Source organism: Erigeron canadensis, chromosome 5 (assembly GCF_010389155.1).
Source record: "Erigeron canadensis isolate Cc75 chromosome 5, C_canadensis_v1, whole genome shotgun sequence".
Classification (NCBI taxonomy): Eukaryota; Viridiplantae; Streptophyta; class Magnoliopsida; order Asterales; family Asteraceae; genus Erigeron; species Erigeron canadensis.
Genome location: NC_057765.1, coordinates 1,238,157 through 1,252,723, shown reverse-complemented (window position 1 = coordinate 1,252,723; position 14,567 = coordinate 1,238,157). Strand labels below are relative to the sequence as shown.

General features: G+C 35.7%; 2 protein-coding genes across 3 annotated transcripts; both read right to left on the bottom strand.

Annotated features, from left to right (window-relative positions):
- Positions 1-1,751: 1,751 nt before the first annotated feature.
- Positions 1,752-11,739, bottom strand: LOC122598847 (tRNA A64-2'-O-ribosylphosphate transferase). 2 transcript variants are annotated; one of them, XM_043771327.1, is made up of 7 exons: positions 11,413-11,739; positions 9,510-9,667; positions 8,525-9,215; positions 8,212-8,312; positions 7,768-7,876; positions 7,495-7,554; positions 1,752-2,074 (listed from the first exon to the last, which is right to left on the bottom strand). In XM_043771327.1, the coding sequence occupies exons 1-7, from the start codon at positions 11,720-11,722 to the stop codon at positions 1,917-1,919; spliced, it is 1,587 nt and encodes a 528-aa protein (XP_043627262.1). In that variant the 5' UTR covers positions 11,723-11,739; the 3' UTR covers positions 1,752-1,916. The 2 variants fall into 2 exon arrangements, with proteins under 2 accessions (XP_043627262.1, XP_043627264.1); XM_043771329.1 differs by having other exon boundaries at positions 9,510-9,662; positions 11,413-11,500.
- A 797-nt stretch (positions 11,740-12,536) lies between these two features.
- LOC122602278 (senescence/dehydration-associated protein At4g35985, chloroplastic-like) lies at positions 12,537-14,348 on the bottom strand. Its single transcript, XM_043774988.1, has 5 exons — positions 13,678-14,348; positions 13,376-13,509; positions 13,121-13,287; positions 12,821-12,905; positions 12,537-12,693 (listed from the first exon to the last, which is right to left on the bottom strand). Exons 1-5 carry the CDS (start codon positions 14,260-14,262, stop codon positions 12,537-12,539), a joined length of 1,128 nt encoding a protein of 375 aa, XP_043630923.1. The 5' UTR covers positions 14,263-14,348.
- Positions 14,349-14,567: the final 219 nt, after the last annotated feature.

The window sequence follows — 14,567 nt, the reverse complement described above, 5'->3', positions numbered from 1 at the left end:
GTTTGAATACACGAGAGCAAGTACCCGCGCGTTGCGGCGGTGAAATGGTGGGGTGATACCTAGGTCATAGAGTATGATAGGTTATAGGAGTTGATATGTTATAGAGTATGATAGTCAAATGCCTTAGCCGTACGGGCTCCGCCCTCGGATTTAAAAATTTGTCGAAAGTATATCAAATGACATCTCTAATGAAAGAGCATGAAATTTTAAAAACACCCATACAATTTTTATAATTTATCGATGTACGGTTTTTGAGATAAAAGATTTTGAATGAATTGGAAGAATAAATAATTTATGAAGGAGAGAAAAAAAGATGATTGGTTGATATTTGAGGAGAGAGAAATAGTATTATAGTTATTTTAAATAAATATAGAATAAATAGGAGAGACATTTTGGGGAAGTACTTAAAATCAATATTGAAAATTTCAAGTTCAATGTTGAAAATCTAGGAAGAATCTGCTTTATAATATAATATAGATTAAAAAGCATCGATTTTTAAGGGATTTCGATTCTGTTTCAACATGTAAAATGCATGTTTAATTAAAAAAAATTCGATGTCCTTGAAAAGTCTTGGATTCTGTTTCAACACACAAGTTTTAAGATGTTAAACTGTTAAGTCCACTTGTTGAGTCCAACAAAAGTCGTACTACAGATTCTAAAGCTACAAGTCGCCAATATGGGTTCTTTGGGCAACAGGTTATAATGGGTACTTTTTAATACAACCTTAACAATCTAGACCAATTGATTAAAAGATATTTATTATTGATCTCAAAAACAAATCAGCTTAATAGGTTGTAAAGATCATTCATTTGACCTGCAAGAAATCATACATAACTCAAGTTGACTGGTTTACAAAAACGGGTCAAAAGTATTCGCTCTGCTCATGATCTTGAAGATTGCGTTATCCTGACGACACAATACAACAATACTACTCTGAAGCCAAAATAAAGCAATCATTCTTTTGCAATGTAGAAAAACGCATATGCAAATTCTAGGATTTGATCATTAGACAAGCTAAAGGAAGAAAGTGCATTTAGAAAGGTTTGGTTGAGCCAAACCATAAACAAGATGCTCTCCGAATCTAGATAAAACTACTTTTTTAAAGATACTTAAAAGGCTAAGGTATTAACGTGGTAATTACATACACCAAGTAATACTAAAAAGAAACAAGACATAAGTCGAGCTACGTGCTTCAAAAGTTTGCGTATATCCTCTGATAATCACATATACAAAGTAATAGTAAAAGAAATGTAAGATAAGTAAACCGAGTGATTACATGCCTAAAACGTTTCCTTGCATCCTCAAACAATGATATAATTCTATTCCATATTTCATAAATTTAGTGCACATTAAGGAATACTTCCTGTTTCATAAGAAACCAATAGCTCTAGTTCTCTGACACGTTATAGATAGCCCATATGGATTTGCAGTAGCTTTAGATATTCCAAACGGAATAAACAAAATGATAAGACGTGAAAGGTGTTATGACCACTTACAATTATCATACTACAGCAGTTTCCTTGAATAGAAGACATTCACCAAAAGAATGATATGTTAAAGCTATGGTTACGGGCTTTCACCATCTTGGCAAAACAGTCTACTCAGACTCCATGTTCAACACTATATAAACTCATGACCAGTTCAATATTGTACATATGCTTGATCATGTAACGACAACAATCCGGGTACGAACACCACAAACATTAGATAGACGGCTTTGAAAAGGGGTATGCACTACTACCACAAAGACATACATTATTCAGAGTACTATCATTGCTTATACTTTTTGAAAACAAAGTTATAAAGAATATTACATAAAGTTTTTCAGATCCACCTCTTTACTATGTATGTATCTAATCTCTAGTATAACTCTATAACAAATGTGCTTGTACAAGTTTAAGTTTGCAAAAACGCAGTCAAGGACTTGCACTAGAAAGAAAGTTGAATACTTGCTTAAGATTACCTCTTGAAGGCCTTGCATTTACGGCATATTTGCATAAGAATATCAGTCTCTCCCGCATATCTAGCTTTGTTATTCTTTTCTCTTTGAAAAATTTTCCGTCATCATAAACCCCTGATCAAAATTAATCGTAAAGTTGTGACACACAAATACAGATAATAGATTTCTCGTTATATGACTTATATCTACATTCAATTGTAACATTTGCGAATTTTGACCTATTTGACAATGATTAATTGTAACACTCGTGGTGATGGACCCGTTGACTTTCGTTAATTATGCAGGTAACACTTGCCTTTTTTTTCGGATTCATCCTTCATGTATATAACTCGTGTTTCTAGTAGTCTAAATGTGGGGAAAATGAGAAAAAGACAGAAAATAGACTAATTCCCAGAGTAATAGTCTAAAGGTGCTCGAATCAAAAAATAGACAAATTCCCAGAGTAATAGTCTAATGGTGCTGGAATCAAAAAATAGACTAATTCACAGAGTAATAGTCTAAAAGTGCTGGCACCCACACCCCCTTATCTTAGACTTTAACTTCCACCCACCCACCCATCCATTTCTTATCTTTCTTTCCCTCTCTACTTTATGCAAGAACACACACACTCTTGCATCTCCCTCTCTCTCTCTAGAAAATCATCATCACTTAATGTCATTGAAGCTAGATTAGTGAAGGAATCAACATCATTATCATCATTACTATATCATATCAAAATTTTGAAAGTCAAAGTGCAAGAAATCCTTCCATCTAGCTCAAATTCGGGTTTGACTCTTTGAAGGTAATTTTGGTAAGTAAAACTCATCTCAAATCCACCATTTTATGTTTATAATCATGTTTCAAGTCTAATCTAAACAACCCTTAGTCAATTTTTGGTTCAAAAGCTTAATGGGTCGATTTTGGGGTTGACAACTTGGATAATTTAGGTCAAAAATCGGATTTGAGGCTTAATTGAGGTTATGGAACGATTTTAAAGTATGGGTTAGTTTCATACACATTACTTATGTCAAATTATGCTCAAACCATGTCTTAACACTCTTCAAATCAAGGTCTATGTCGAATTAGGGTTTTGTGAGGCCAAAATGGGTCAAGGACGATTCTTGAGTCTAAAGTGATGTTATGGAACGAAATTATGAAAGGAGTTATGTTTGTTATGTTCAATCATGTTGATTATATGTTAAATTGAGTCTTGAACCTCACTAAAATCGGAATTTAAGTGTCGAATTAGGGTTTGGATGTTCTTGGTCAGTTTTGACTTTTAGTCAAACCATTCTTACCCATGTTGTTGCTTGTTTCCTTCCTTTATGACTTTAACTCGTTTAATCCTTGTCAAGTCGATTCTTAACATCCTTTTAATCTCGTATCCATCCAACAAACATCATTCTGATTTGATCGAACGAGTCCCGAATAATGAAATTATGAAGTGTATTGATATGCATATATGTATAACTATAGGTTGGGATCGTGTGACGAATATTGTGCGCTTGTGATCATTCTTAACTTGTTTTGCCGACAAAGGTGAGTTTCGTAAACCCTCCCTACTCAATTGAGATTCGGGCTGAAAAGTGTACGTGCTTGTTATTGTTGTTTAATCGATTGATTGTTTGATTAACGTATTGACTTGTTGCTCGGTTAATTATGCTTCAATTTATGAATACTTGTTGTGGTTTGGGTAGTTGTACATACATCGAAGATGGTTATACTTTCAATGAATAGGAGATGTGGTGGGAAGGTTGCGGGTGACCCTATATATAAGCATCAATGATTCCTTGAAATTAGAATCGTAAGAAGTGTATGTGCATTGTGTTGTTGATTGATGGAAAACATTTTGATAAGGATCGGGACATAGGATCTCGCATGATAACATTTTCCCCCTTAACGTATTATAGATTTGTGATGGTGATAACGATTAAGTCCATGTTGATGGCATAACGATAAGCCCACGATTTGTGGCATAACTTTGTTGTTAACGATATTGTTTAACATGTATATTGAATATGAATGCTTAGTTGTAACGTAACGTTGATATGACGCATTTGAAATATATGTAAGTCGTGCCGTGATATTACACATTTGAAATATATGTAAGTCGTGCCTGGAACGTATTTTACGCATTTGAAATATATGTAAGTCGTGCCTTGAACGTAGTTTACGCATTTGAAATATATGTAAGTCGTGCCTGAAACGTATTATACGCATTGTTTATCATGTAAGTCATGCCGGTTTATCGCGCATTATTTATTATGTAAGTCGTGCCATTATAACTATAATTGAACGAAAACGTTGATTTGTGATAACGTGAAACCTTTTAGGGTTTCCTTGGAACGTGATTAAGTACTTTAATCCTCGTATATCGTTAACGGTTGTTATCCCGACACACTTATTTCCTATTACTTGTCCCTACGAACTCAACAACTTTATGTTGACCTGTTGTAGTACACTTTTCAGGTGAACAAGTGAGCTCAAAGATGTATTGGATGATTGATTGCTTGATTATGCTAGAATTGGATTTCGACTCTTCTTGGATCCATGATTCATCATTCCCAATTAGGGTTTATGCTTAGATGTGATCCGGTTACTTGCACTATTGAATGGTTCGTATGGATTTACTTGATCCTTTTATACATTTAGTTTTACTCTACATAATTTTCATGTCGTGCTGTGCTTTTCTTGTGATACCCCATGATTCCACCTTGTTAGGGTGTTAGCTTTGGTCCAAAATTAAAATTGTTCATATCAATAATTAATGTCTCAAATATGACTACAAGAATTATACCGTTGTAATTGAAATCTTGATTTCTGAATAAAATGATTTTAAAGATTTATGTACAAGAATTGTTCAGATTTTTAATTTAAAGATGCTTTGGATGGATTTTGGACCATTTGGCTTGTTTCCTCCAAAGCTATTGTTTTTTTTAACTTTAGCATCACGGCAATTGTATTAGGAGGAGAGGAGTCATGACTCCCAATTTCCCATCCCTCTTAAATTCTACCAATCAAATACGTCCAACTCAATTTTCCTTTTCAACCCTCCCAAACATTTTTAATGGCATTCATGACTTTCTCATCCCTTCCAAAATTTTTTTTTTCTTTTTCATTTAATTTAATCAAACATTAAATAAAAACTTAAAAATTCATTAAAATTAAAACTAAACATTACATAAACATAAATTAAAAAGTACATAAATTTAAATTCTAAATTTCTAAAATGAAGACAACTAAATCAAACTCGCGACTGATGGTGGCTGCATCGCTGGATCGTCAAGGAATGATAAGTCTAAAGCCGATACATGCGCCGTGAGATCGTATCGGAGCCGATGATGCACGTTATCATCCATTATTTCCCGGTTTGCTTCCGGGTTATAAACTCTTGGCACCGGTGGATCCATAATATGAACCGGTGATATCGCCCGCCCGTTGTCTTTGATGATCATGTTGTGTAGTATAGTACACGCAGCGACGACTTTTTTGATCTTCTCCTTTGTCCATAGCCGGAGGGGACGATCTAAGATCTTCCATTTTCCCTTGAGAACATCAAACGCTCGCTCAACATCCTTTCTTGCAGCCTCTTGTAGTCTTTTAAATTTCTACTCATCTTGTTCCACTGGATGAGGATAAACTTTAACAAACGCAACCCACCTAGGATAGATTCCATCGGTAAGGTAGTAACCGCGCTTGTAATCATGTCCATTTACGCTAAATGAACTGTCTGGCACGGATCCATTGCGCTCGTTTTGAAACAACGGCGTCTGCTGCAAAACATTGACATCGTTGTTCGATCCAGCGGGACCGAAAAACGAATGCCAAATCCACAAGTCATAAGAAGCAACACATTCAATCATAATAGTAGGTACCTTGTGATCACCCCTCGTGTATTGCCCCTTTAAGTGTCTAGGGCACATCCTCCATTCGATGTGTGTACAATCAAAACTACCAAGCATTCCTGGAATGTGGTGTCTTTCTTCATGAGCTTGTGTGATGAGAGCAATGTCATGAGATGTCGGCCTACGTAAGAACTCCTTTTGATACAAATTGACAACCGCATCACAAAAGTACTCCATGGTCTCGCGTCCCGTTCTAGCAGCCATACATAAATACTCGTCATACGCGTCTGAAGGTTCACCCGTAGACAGTTGCTTGATCGCCGATGTGCACTTTTGAAGAGCGCTGCAACTTTTGTTACCCCGTGCGTCGTACCCCTCTTGAAAGTAGCTAAAGTTAGCTTCAATATCACCAACAATCTTCAAAAACAACCTTTTGCTCATGCGAAAACAATGACAAGAAAAATGATTCGTCAAACTTTGAGTCTTCAAAGAAGTAGTCACGCATTAGTATCGCGTGAGCTTCTTCCCGGTCTCGATCAATATACCTACGAGTGTCGGTAGAGGTGCCGGTATCTTCAAGCTCGGCGTACACTTGATCAAAAAACTGAAAAGTACTCCCCGTAGACGAATCGTCTAACTTCGGTGGAACACAAAATGAAGAAGATGAGGAAGAGGAATCCATTTTTTAGTAATGTGGTGTTTTTTTTGTGGAAGTGTGAAGATATGTTTTTGTTTGGTGTTTTTTTTGGTTAAAAATAGGTAGGGGAAATTATTATTATTTTTTAATTAACTTCAAACGGTCACTTTAAGGTGGACCCTACCCCTCATACGCTTCTCCCAACGGTCGAAATTGAGCATCCCTCGCCGGGCTTTAATGCCGCTCCACTCCATGCCGCTGCCATGCCGTGGGGATGGCGCCGGTGTTCCCTCGGCGGCATGGCATACCGTTACCCATGCCGTCCACCACTCCCTTCCCCTTTAGACAGGATACAAAACACGAAGACTTGTGGATCAGTGGATACATATATAGTTCACATCAACCAACTCTTGGACACTTTGAACATTATTTGGAAACAGAGAAAGAACGCTTGGTATTAACCATCAACCAATCGTCAAAGTAGCAGTTAGAAAACCTAGAAAAAGGCCAAATGCATCGACTAATAGATTCTCCCTTCAATACAAGTAACTCTAGTTGGTTCGGGTTGGCCCAGAAACACTTTTTTTACATTTATAAAGAGAAAATAAAAGACAAAATCAATCCATTCATATAGGTTGAGATTGCCATGTCCGGGGAATATTATTCTATTCCTTATAGCCAACACACATTTTTCTAACTATTAAAAAGTTATTAGCTTGCTAAGTGGTAGATCTACAGGTCTTAAAAAAGGTATGCACTCTGTAGTGGCCAAAAAAATGATACATGGAAATTGGTACAACTGACATTTTAGATAACTTGTGAATGAGTAAATTCATGCATGCCACATATGATTAATATATAATCTTCATTGTAACTAGGTGACAAGCATATTTTGGGTAATTTTTGGTATGGGTCAAAACATGACAGGTCAAAATGGGTTTGAACTTTTACATTTGGTTTAAATTTAGGGTATGTATCCTTTCTCTAAAGGATGTACACTCTGCAGGAATAACATGTATTTACATATTTACTTTAATTAACTTTACACTATTACTTATCTATATTATGTGTACCTTCAACATTGAATAAGGAGATCAATATTGCCAAGCAAACACAAACACTAATGTCTTCTCCTGAAAAACGAAAACCATAAATTGATGATAACGTTGGTATGGCAATGAAGAAGTACACCATGCCTAATTGCAACATTGTGTTTAAGAAGTGTCCAGGTATTAAGATTAATTGTCAAAGATAAGCAAAAACTACTAGTTCTCTAGCTTTTAAAATCAGTGAGCAACAGTATTTCAAATAAAAAGTCCATGGAGAACGTATAAGATGATGCTTACCACTGTTGCAGCAGACTGCAAGCCTCTTCCCCCCTCTCAGATGCAGCATGGCAAAACTCAATGCAGAAGGTAAATTTCTTTGCAGAGAAAATCTATCAAACTTTGAGTTCTGTAAAGTTAAAAAATAAAAAATTATGAAATAAGCTAAGGCAGATTAATAAAGAAAATAAAACTACAGTTGGCAGTTTTGACCCATTTGCCTAATAATCAGTCGATTTGCATTGCGTTCCATCTCAAAAGGGTTAAAACAGTAAACATATTTGGTGTACTATTTAACACATTAGTATTTATAAAATTCAAAAACCGCCAACAAAGTGTTGATGGGTCAGATCCAAGCTTAGAATAAAACCATTTTGACCTATTACCGAACCCACCCATTTTGTCACCTCCGACGAGAATATAAGGGATATAGTGACCGAGGCTAAAAACAATGACACTACGAACCATAATAGGCAGGTGTAAATGAGCTTCAGCATCCACAAGGGTACAAAGAACCTGATTTTGATCACAGTTGAGTATGACATCGACATTGGATGCCTTGAAATCTGCAAAACAGGACATGATTTTAATAATCATACGGGAAGAAGAGAAATAAAATTCCATTCTTTCTCTTGAGCTCATAACAAATTCCTATGTACACTAAACAGACCAATTCCGAAGAGTCTGAAAAAACACCTCTACTCAGCTGGTCTCGTATTATCAAGCAAATATATAACTAATTATCATGTATACAAAAAAAATAAATAAATAAGCTTACCATATCCACTTGAACAAACCGCAAGGTTCGTCAAACCCAACCAAAACATTGAATGCTCATCACCCAACAAATGTCCACTACTTCCGTTCTCGTTTGTGATGTCAAATGGTTGATCTTGAATATGGGTTGAAGCGGTACCCCCTGACTTTGTAGCTTTAACCGATAGCTGGGGAGCAATTTGTCCGCGTTGAGCACGATATACTCTATCCTTTTCAACAAGTGCAGCTACCTTTTGGTTACACATATCAGGCCCCGAATTAATCAAATCATAGACATTATTCCAAAATAGGGCGGGAGTTAAACCTCTTGCCCAACTCTCTTCATCATCACCAGCTCCTGCTATGTAGTTCCAACTAAACTCAGAACTCGTCTTTTGTCTATATATATCGCTTGAAGCAGATGCAGAAATAAGGATTATTGGTGTAAAATCCCATGAATCATAATCAGGAACTTCGTTCAACCATATGACAGTTTTTTGTGAGATCCAGAGAGGTCGTAAAGGTTTTCTCAGTAAAGATGAGATCGAAGCGATATCTGCTCCACTTGTTTCCAATTGCTTTACCCATCCGTCCAAGTGATTCTCTATCCTAGTTTTCTCTGTGTCTGGCACCCAAAGGGGAAGATGCAAAGATGTGTCCCATTCAAAGGACTCTGGCGCAGTTGTCTCAGAATTTTGAGCAGATAAATCCATCTACAATCATGCCAGCAAGATACACAATACTAAGTTATACTAACTCATACAGTATGCAATTGTTAGAAAGATATATCTTTGTGACTAAATTATCATAGGCATCACTAACTACACTTTAAAGATAAAATATATATTTCATCTATAATTACATGTTAAATTATCAAAGTTCCATTATTCGTTTAATTGGGGAAAGTTCAACAACAATCAATGGAATTGTCGGTAGCAATATATTCCCATGATATAATTCATTAAGTACTTGCAATAACAGTATAAATGGAAACAACCGCTACTTACTCGCTCCATTGGCTTAATGATCCCATCCATTTTGTTTCTGTAATTCAAGATAGCACGATTCAACACACAAGTCCAAATTGGTATGGTTTTTGACATACTGTCTGGAAACCTCTTCCCTTTCCGAGTAGAATCAACGATCATACACCCTCCCTTCTGTCCTATCCATAAACAAGAAACCGAAACTCCAAATATTATTATCTATCCAAAACATATTCACCTTACATATATTCACATAAGTATGAACATTAAAACTCTATGAATCATAAGTGGAGTGCATACACTAAACCAGTTGCCAAACTCCATACCCAAAGTAAATTATAAGTACCGGGTCATAACGAGCAGATAAGCAAGTAATGATGTGACCTCAGGCAGACCAAAAAAAAGGGCTTCCATTTTCATAATTAATATGTTCGAAAGCGGCTGCCCAAGGAAATTTATAATTTGTCAACCATGGTTTGTGCCATAAAGAGTCAAGGAGCTACGTCAGATGCTATCCTAACTAAGGGTCTAGAGGTTACAAGCTCTCTGGCTTTATTTTGAAGTGAAGCTATAAGAGAGTTGACCCCTCGCACCGATCCATGGTCCCAAAGGGACATTTTGGATCAAGTAATTACACCAGTTCAGGATAAGGCCTACACGGGTAGGTGAAGAATAATGAGCTTGCCATACATGGTGACAACCCATTTGTAGATGTTGCTTGCATTACGCTCCAGACGAGTCTGCGAGCTTGTATGTCAAGCTTCTCTTGAAGGTCAGACCGTCAAGGAACAAAGGCGACTGACAAAAACTGATTCTGAGTCTCTCTGGAAGAGACTTTAGGAGATGGACGAACTTATGGAGTTAGATACAGAAAACTTGACACTTGTTGAAAGAAAGACCTCATCAGTCAGACACTGAAAAGTCCATAGCAGATTTCCAGCTATTCTGATCCTTTAACTGATCACTATGCTTCTCTTTTTATACTGAAACAAGCATGGTACCCACGCAATGTGGCGGTGATGGTGGGGAAGGCGGCCTAGTGGTGTCGGTGATGGTACTATTGGTGGTGGTGGCGGTGTCAAGTGGTGTAGGTTGATGTAATTGTGATAGTGGAAATTTTTAGAACGTAAGGGCTTAAAGTGATAATTATTAAAATAAAGGTTTAGAGTGTAAATTAATTCATTAAGAGCAAATTTGATATCTTATAAAAACTCTTTCCATAGTGGGTGTTTTAAAGGGTAATTTAGTAATTTCATATGTAACTATTGTGTTAGTATTTCTAAAAATGGAGGGTGTGATAATTTTTATAAAGGAGTATAGATATTAGTTTTACTCGAATTCTGTTATGTTTAAGCTTTGTCAACCATGATAATTTTAGAGCTTTTTTACCCTGTGTACTTGTTTAATCACTATCATGGTCATTATGACGTAATTGGTAGGAAGACATCTATTCGTCAATCGTCACCGACAAGAGACTCTGCTAAACAGTCATGCTCATAGTGTGTAAAGTAACAATATGCCCAGATAAAGAGATTTTAAATCATTGAATCAGAGAGACGACAATCGTTTGATCATAACTCTGTACTTCTACACAACAGTGTTTCAAATTAGTTTAACTGGAGGAACGTTGACCTCACATTAAATTCAATCTAATCGGATATCAACTATTCTACATCACAACATCCTATGTTGAAACATGATGATCCTTAAAGATATCTACCTAAATCCGAATAAATTGGCATATATATAAAATATACTCTGCTAGATGACACGAATAGCTAGCTAGGACCTTAATTTTACACTAAAGATAACCTACAAATCTATAACCAAAATCAATATTCGTACAACAACATATTTAATATAACAATTACAACAAAATTTTACTAAAGAATTAGTAATTAGAAATAAAAATAAAAAGACTAACCTGCAAGTAAAGCTAGATGAAGATTAAGGCGAGAAGTATTAAACGACAGGTTATTAGTATGTCCATCAGTTGACTTAAAGTAACAATTATAATTTGAATGATTAATAAACTTATTAGAATACCAAAGTCCACAACGTAAGTTGGCTACAAGAGGTAACTCAGGCCATAATTCAGCTATCTCCGATACGAATATCGAGTCCTCGTGTATCGAACGTAACGAATTATATAATGAGTTTTCTTTCCTCTTTATTCTTCTTGATACTTTGTATATGTTATTCATTGATGATGTTTTCATATCATCGTCCGACATTGATTTTTTTTTTTTTTGTTAGGGTTTATGGGTTGCAAAGGTTTGTTACTATTTAAAAAGTAGTTCTGGTAAAAGAAAAAAAATGCGGCGTGATTTGTTTTATGTTATAGACCCCTTAATGTTGGTTGTAAATACAAGTTTGGTGTATAGCCTTTCGTGGGTGTTCTACTTTTGACCTTTTTGAGGTTTTATCATTTGCATGTGAAGTTGCCATGGTAATAGTTGTAGCCCAAGTTTTCTATAGATAAACTTAATTAGTAGCCAAAGGTTTTTATTTTGTAAAAAATAAACCCTTTTTGTTTGCATATGATTAAGTATACTTTATTGTATACTTTGTTTGTATTTATGAAAATAATGGAACAAGACAAAATATATCAGGTGTGTTTTACGTGTTTAATTTAGTCAACATAAAGAGAGAAATCGATAAGATATTAGATAGATAAAGTGACGCAATTGATTATGTTGACCAAATGGATCACGTGAAGCAAGCTTCACATATTTTGTCTTGATCCATCGTTTTCATAAATTCTAACAAAGTATACCATAAAGTATACTTAATCATAAGCATTAGCTGGATGTTAAATCTTTTGGTGTTCAAAGTCCTCAACCTTTTTGAGCCAAGTCCAATAATTGCTCGTGACTTAATCAAAAGTTTTAAAAACTTGAAGATTAAAGAATAAGGACACAAAGATAACCAATTCCTTCCAATAGTTTGTTTAAGATTCAAATGCATAAATTCCATATGAGATACCACTAATGATCACAATTGTATGATCATTTTCATTTAGTAGGACACACAACTTAATCATTTAATTTATCGAATTTTAGTAACATTCATGCGAACGCCATTGGAGACCGAGGATGCTGGAGTAATAGCCTTTCTAATCTTTGCAACATTCCAAGCAGTGCCAGCAACATGCCCTGCAGTTGCAAGCACATCGCCCGTTGCTTCCCCTGCACTTTCACCAAACCTGTTTTCCGCATAGCAAAATACATGACTGTAATGTAAGTTATCACGTACATGACTGTAATGTAAGTTATCACGTAAAAGATACACGAAAAGTCATATAGAAGATGTTAAAAAAGAGGTTTTCTTACCTTTCACCGACCATCCTAGTGACTGCACCAGATGTGGCAGATAAGGCTTGTTTTTGTGCAGCTTCAACTGCATCCATTACTGTGTCTGCAAGTTTTTGGTTAATAACAATTTGATATGTTCAAACAGTTGATTGTACTCTTATAAAAAATTTAATTAATTTGGCCAATCAATTGTTACTTTATATACCAAACTACTCTATATAATAAGAACCCAAACAAGAAGTTTTTCTTACATGAGTCATAATTGTCATATTTTGTATATGAAGGAAGAAAAACTAGAGCTTGGATGATACAACTTACTAACTGCATCAAGAGAAGCTAGAAGGACCTCCCCTGGAACCATACTAAAAAAGGTCTTCCCTGCTTGTGACCGAACCATCGGACCCATGACAGACCCGGTTGCTATTCCGACACCATTCAGCATTGCTTTGCTCATGTTTTCTGTCATCCTTGAGAGGTTTCTAGCACTAAATATGCACACATGTTTAAATAACCAAATAGGAGAGCAATCTTCAAAACAAAAATAAAATAAAATGGAAAGTGTTTTTATTGCACCTTTTTAAGCTTTTGTTGATTCCATTCTCCTTTCTTGAACCATTGATTTTGTTGCTTTCATTTATAGTGGTTCTTGAGATGCCATTCTTTTGCTCCATTGCCTGGTTTAAGATCATATTACCTCCCTTTTGAACCTGTTTTGATTCATGAATAATTTTTGTTAGAACAAACATAGCAAATAGCATCTATTACGATAACCAAAATAAATTGAGAATTATACTAGACCATATTACCCAACTCGCCATTTTATCACCCTTAGCCATGCATGTAAACAAAAGTATGGACTCGTAACAAACACAAACCTGGTTTGTGTAGGCATTGCTACATAACAAAATCCCTTTAATGATCTGGCCAGTTCCTTCTGCGATAGCCTTTGCAAGAAAATTATTATCAGCATCAACCTTTGGAGCAAAATCCTTCCAATCAATATCCGCTTTTCTTGATGATGATGAACTTGAAAAAGTTGAGTGCTCTTTCAAGAACTTATCCAACAACTTGAAATTCCCATGGACATTCTCTGAGAAGGTCACGCCATAACTCAAAGGAGCCTCATCTTTGATAAGGCGCAAAGAGAACAAGTAGTGAAGAGGATCTACTGGTTCATCTTTGGTTAATGGCCATTGGAGATCATCATTAATTTTGATTATGGTTGCTAACAAAATATCATCGTCTGATATCTGAATTAGCTTGAAATCTCCACTCGCAAGCTCTATGGCTTCCCCTTCATCCATTAAATGAACTTTACAATTAGGCATTGATAAAAGGACTTCATGTTTGGCAGTTTTTGGTTGCGGGTAGTTATTGATTGTTGGTGGTGGTGGCATTGGTGGTGGTGAACTTCTTGAAGGAGAGAGTGTTCTTGGTTTCCTAACTCCGCAACAGCTCATTTTGGTTCGATTGTAACTGTTGGATCTTTTGGTTTGTGGTCCTAATGGTGATGTTGAAGTAGAATCAAGAATGCAAGAATAGCATGATGAAGGGTAGGAGTAAATAGGTAATTTGACAAGATGAGAGGGAATTAAAGCTTTAATTTATGCTCTTTGTCAAAGAACTTTATCTTATTTTTAACTTTGGCATAATTAACTTTCAGTGGGATAATTTTATGTCAAAATGGATGGATCTTACATCTTGGTAAAAGATGATTCCAAATTCTTTGAGTGAACAGAACTAAAATGCTATAAACATGTATAAA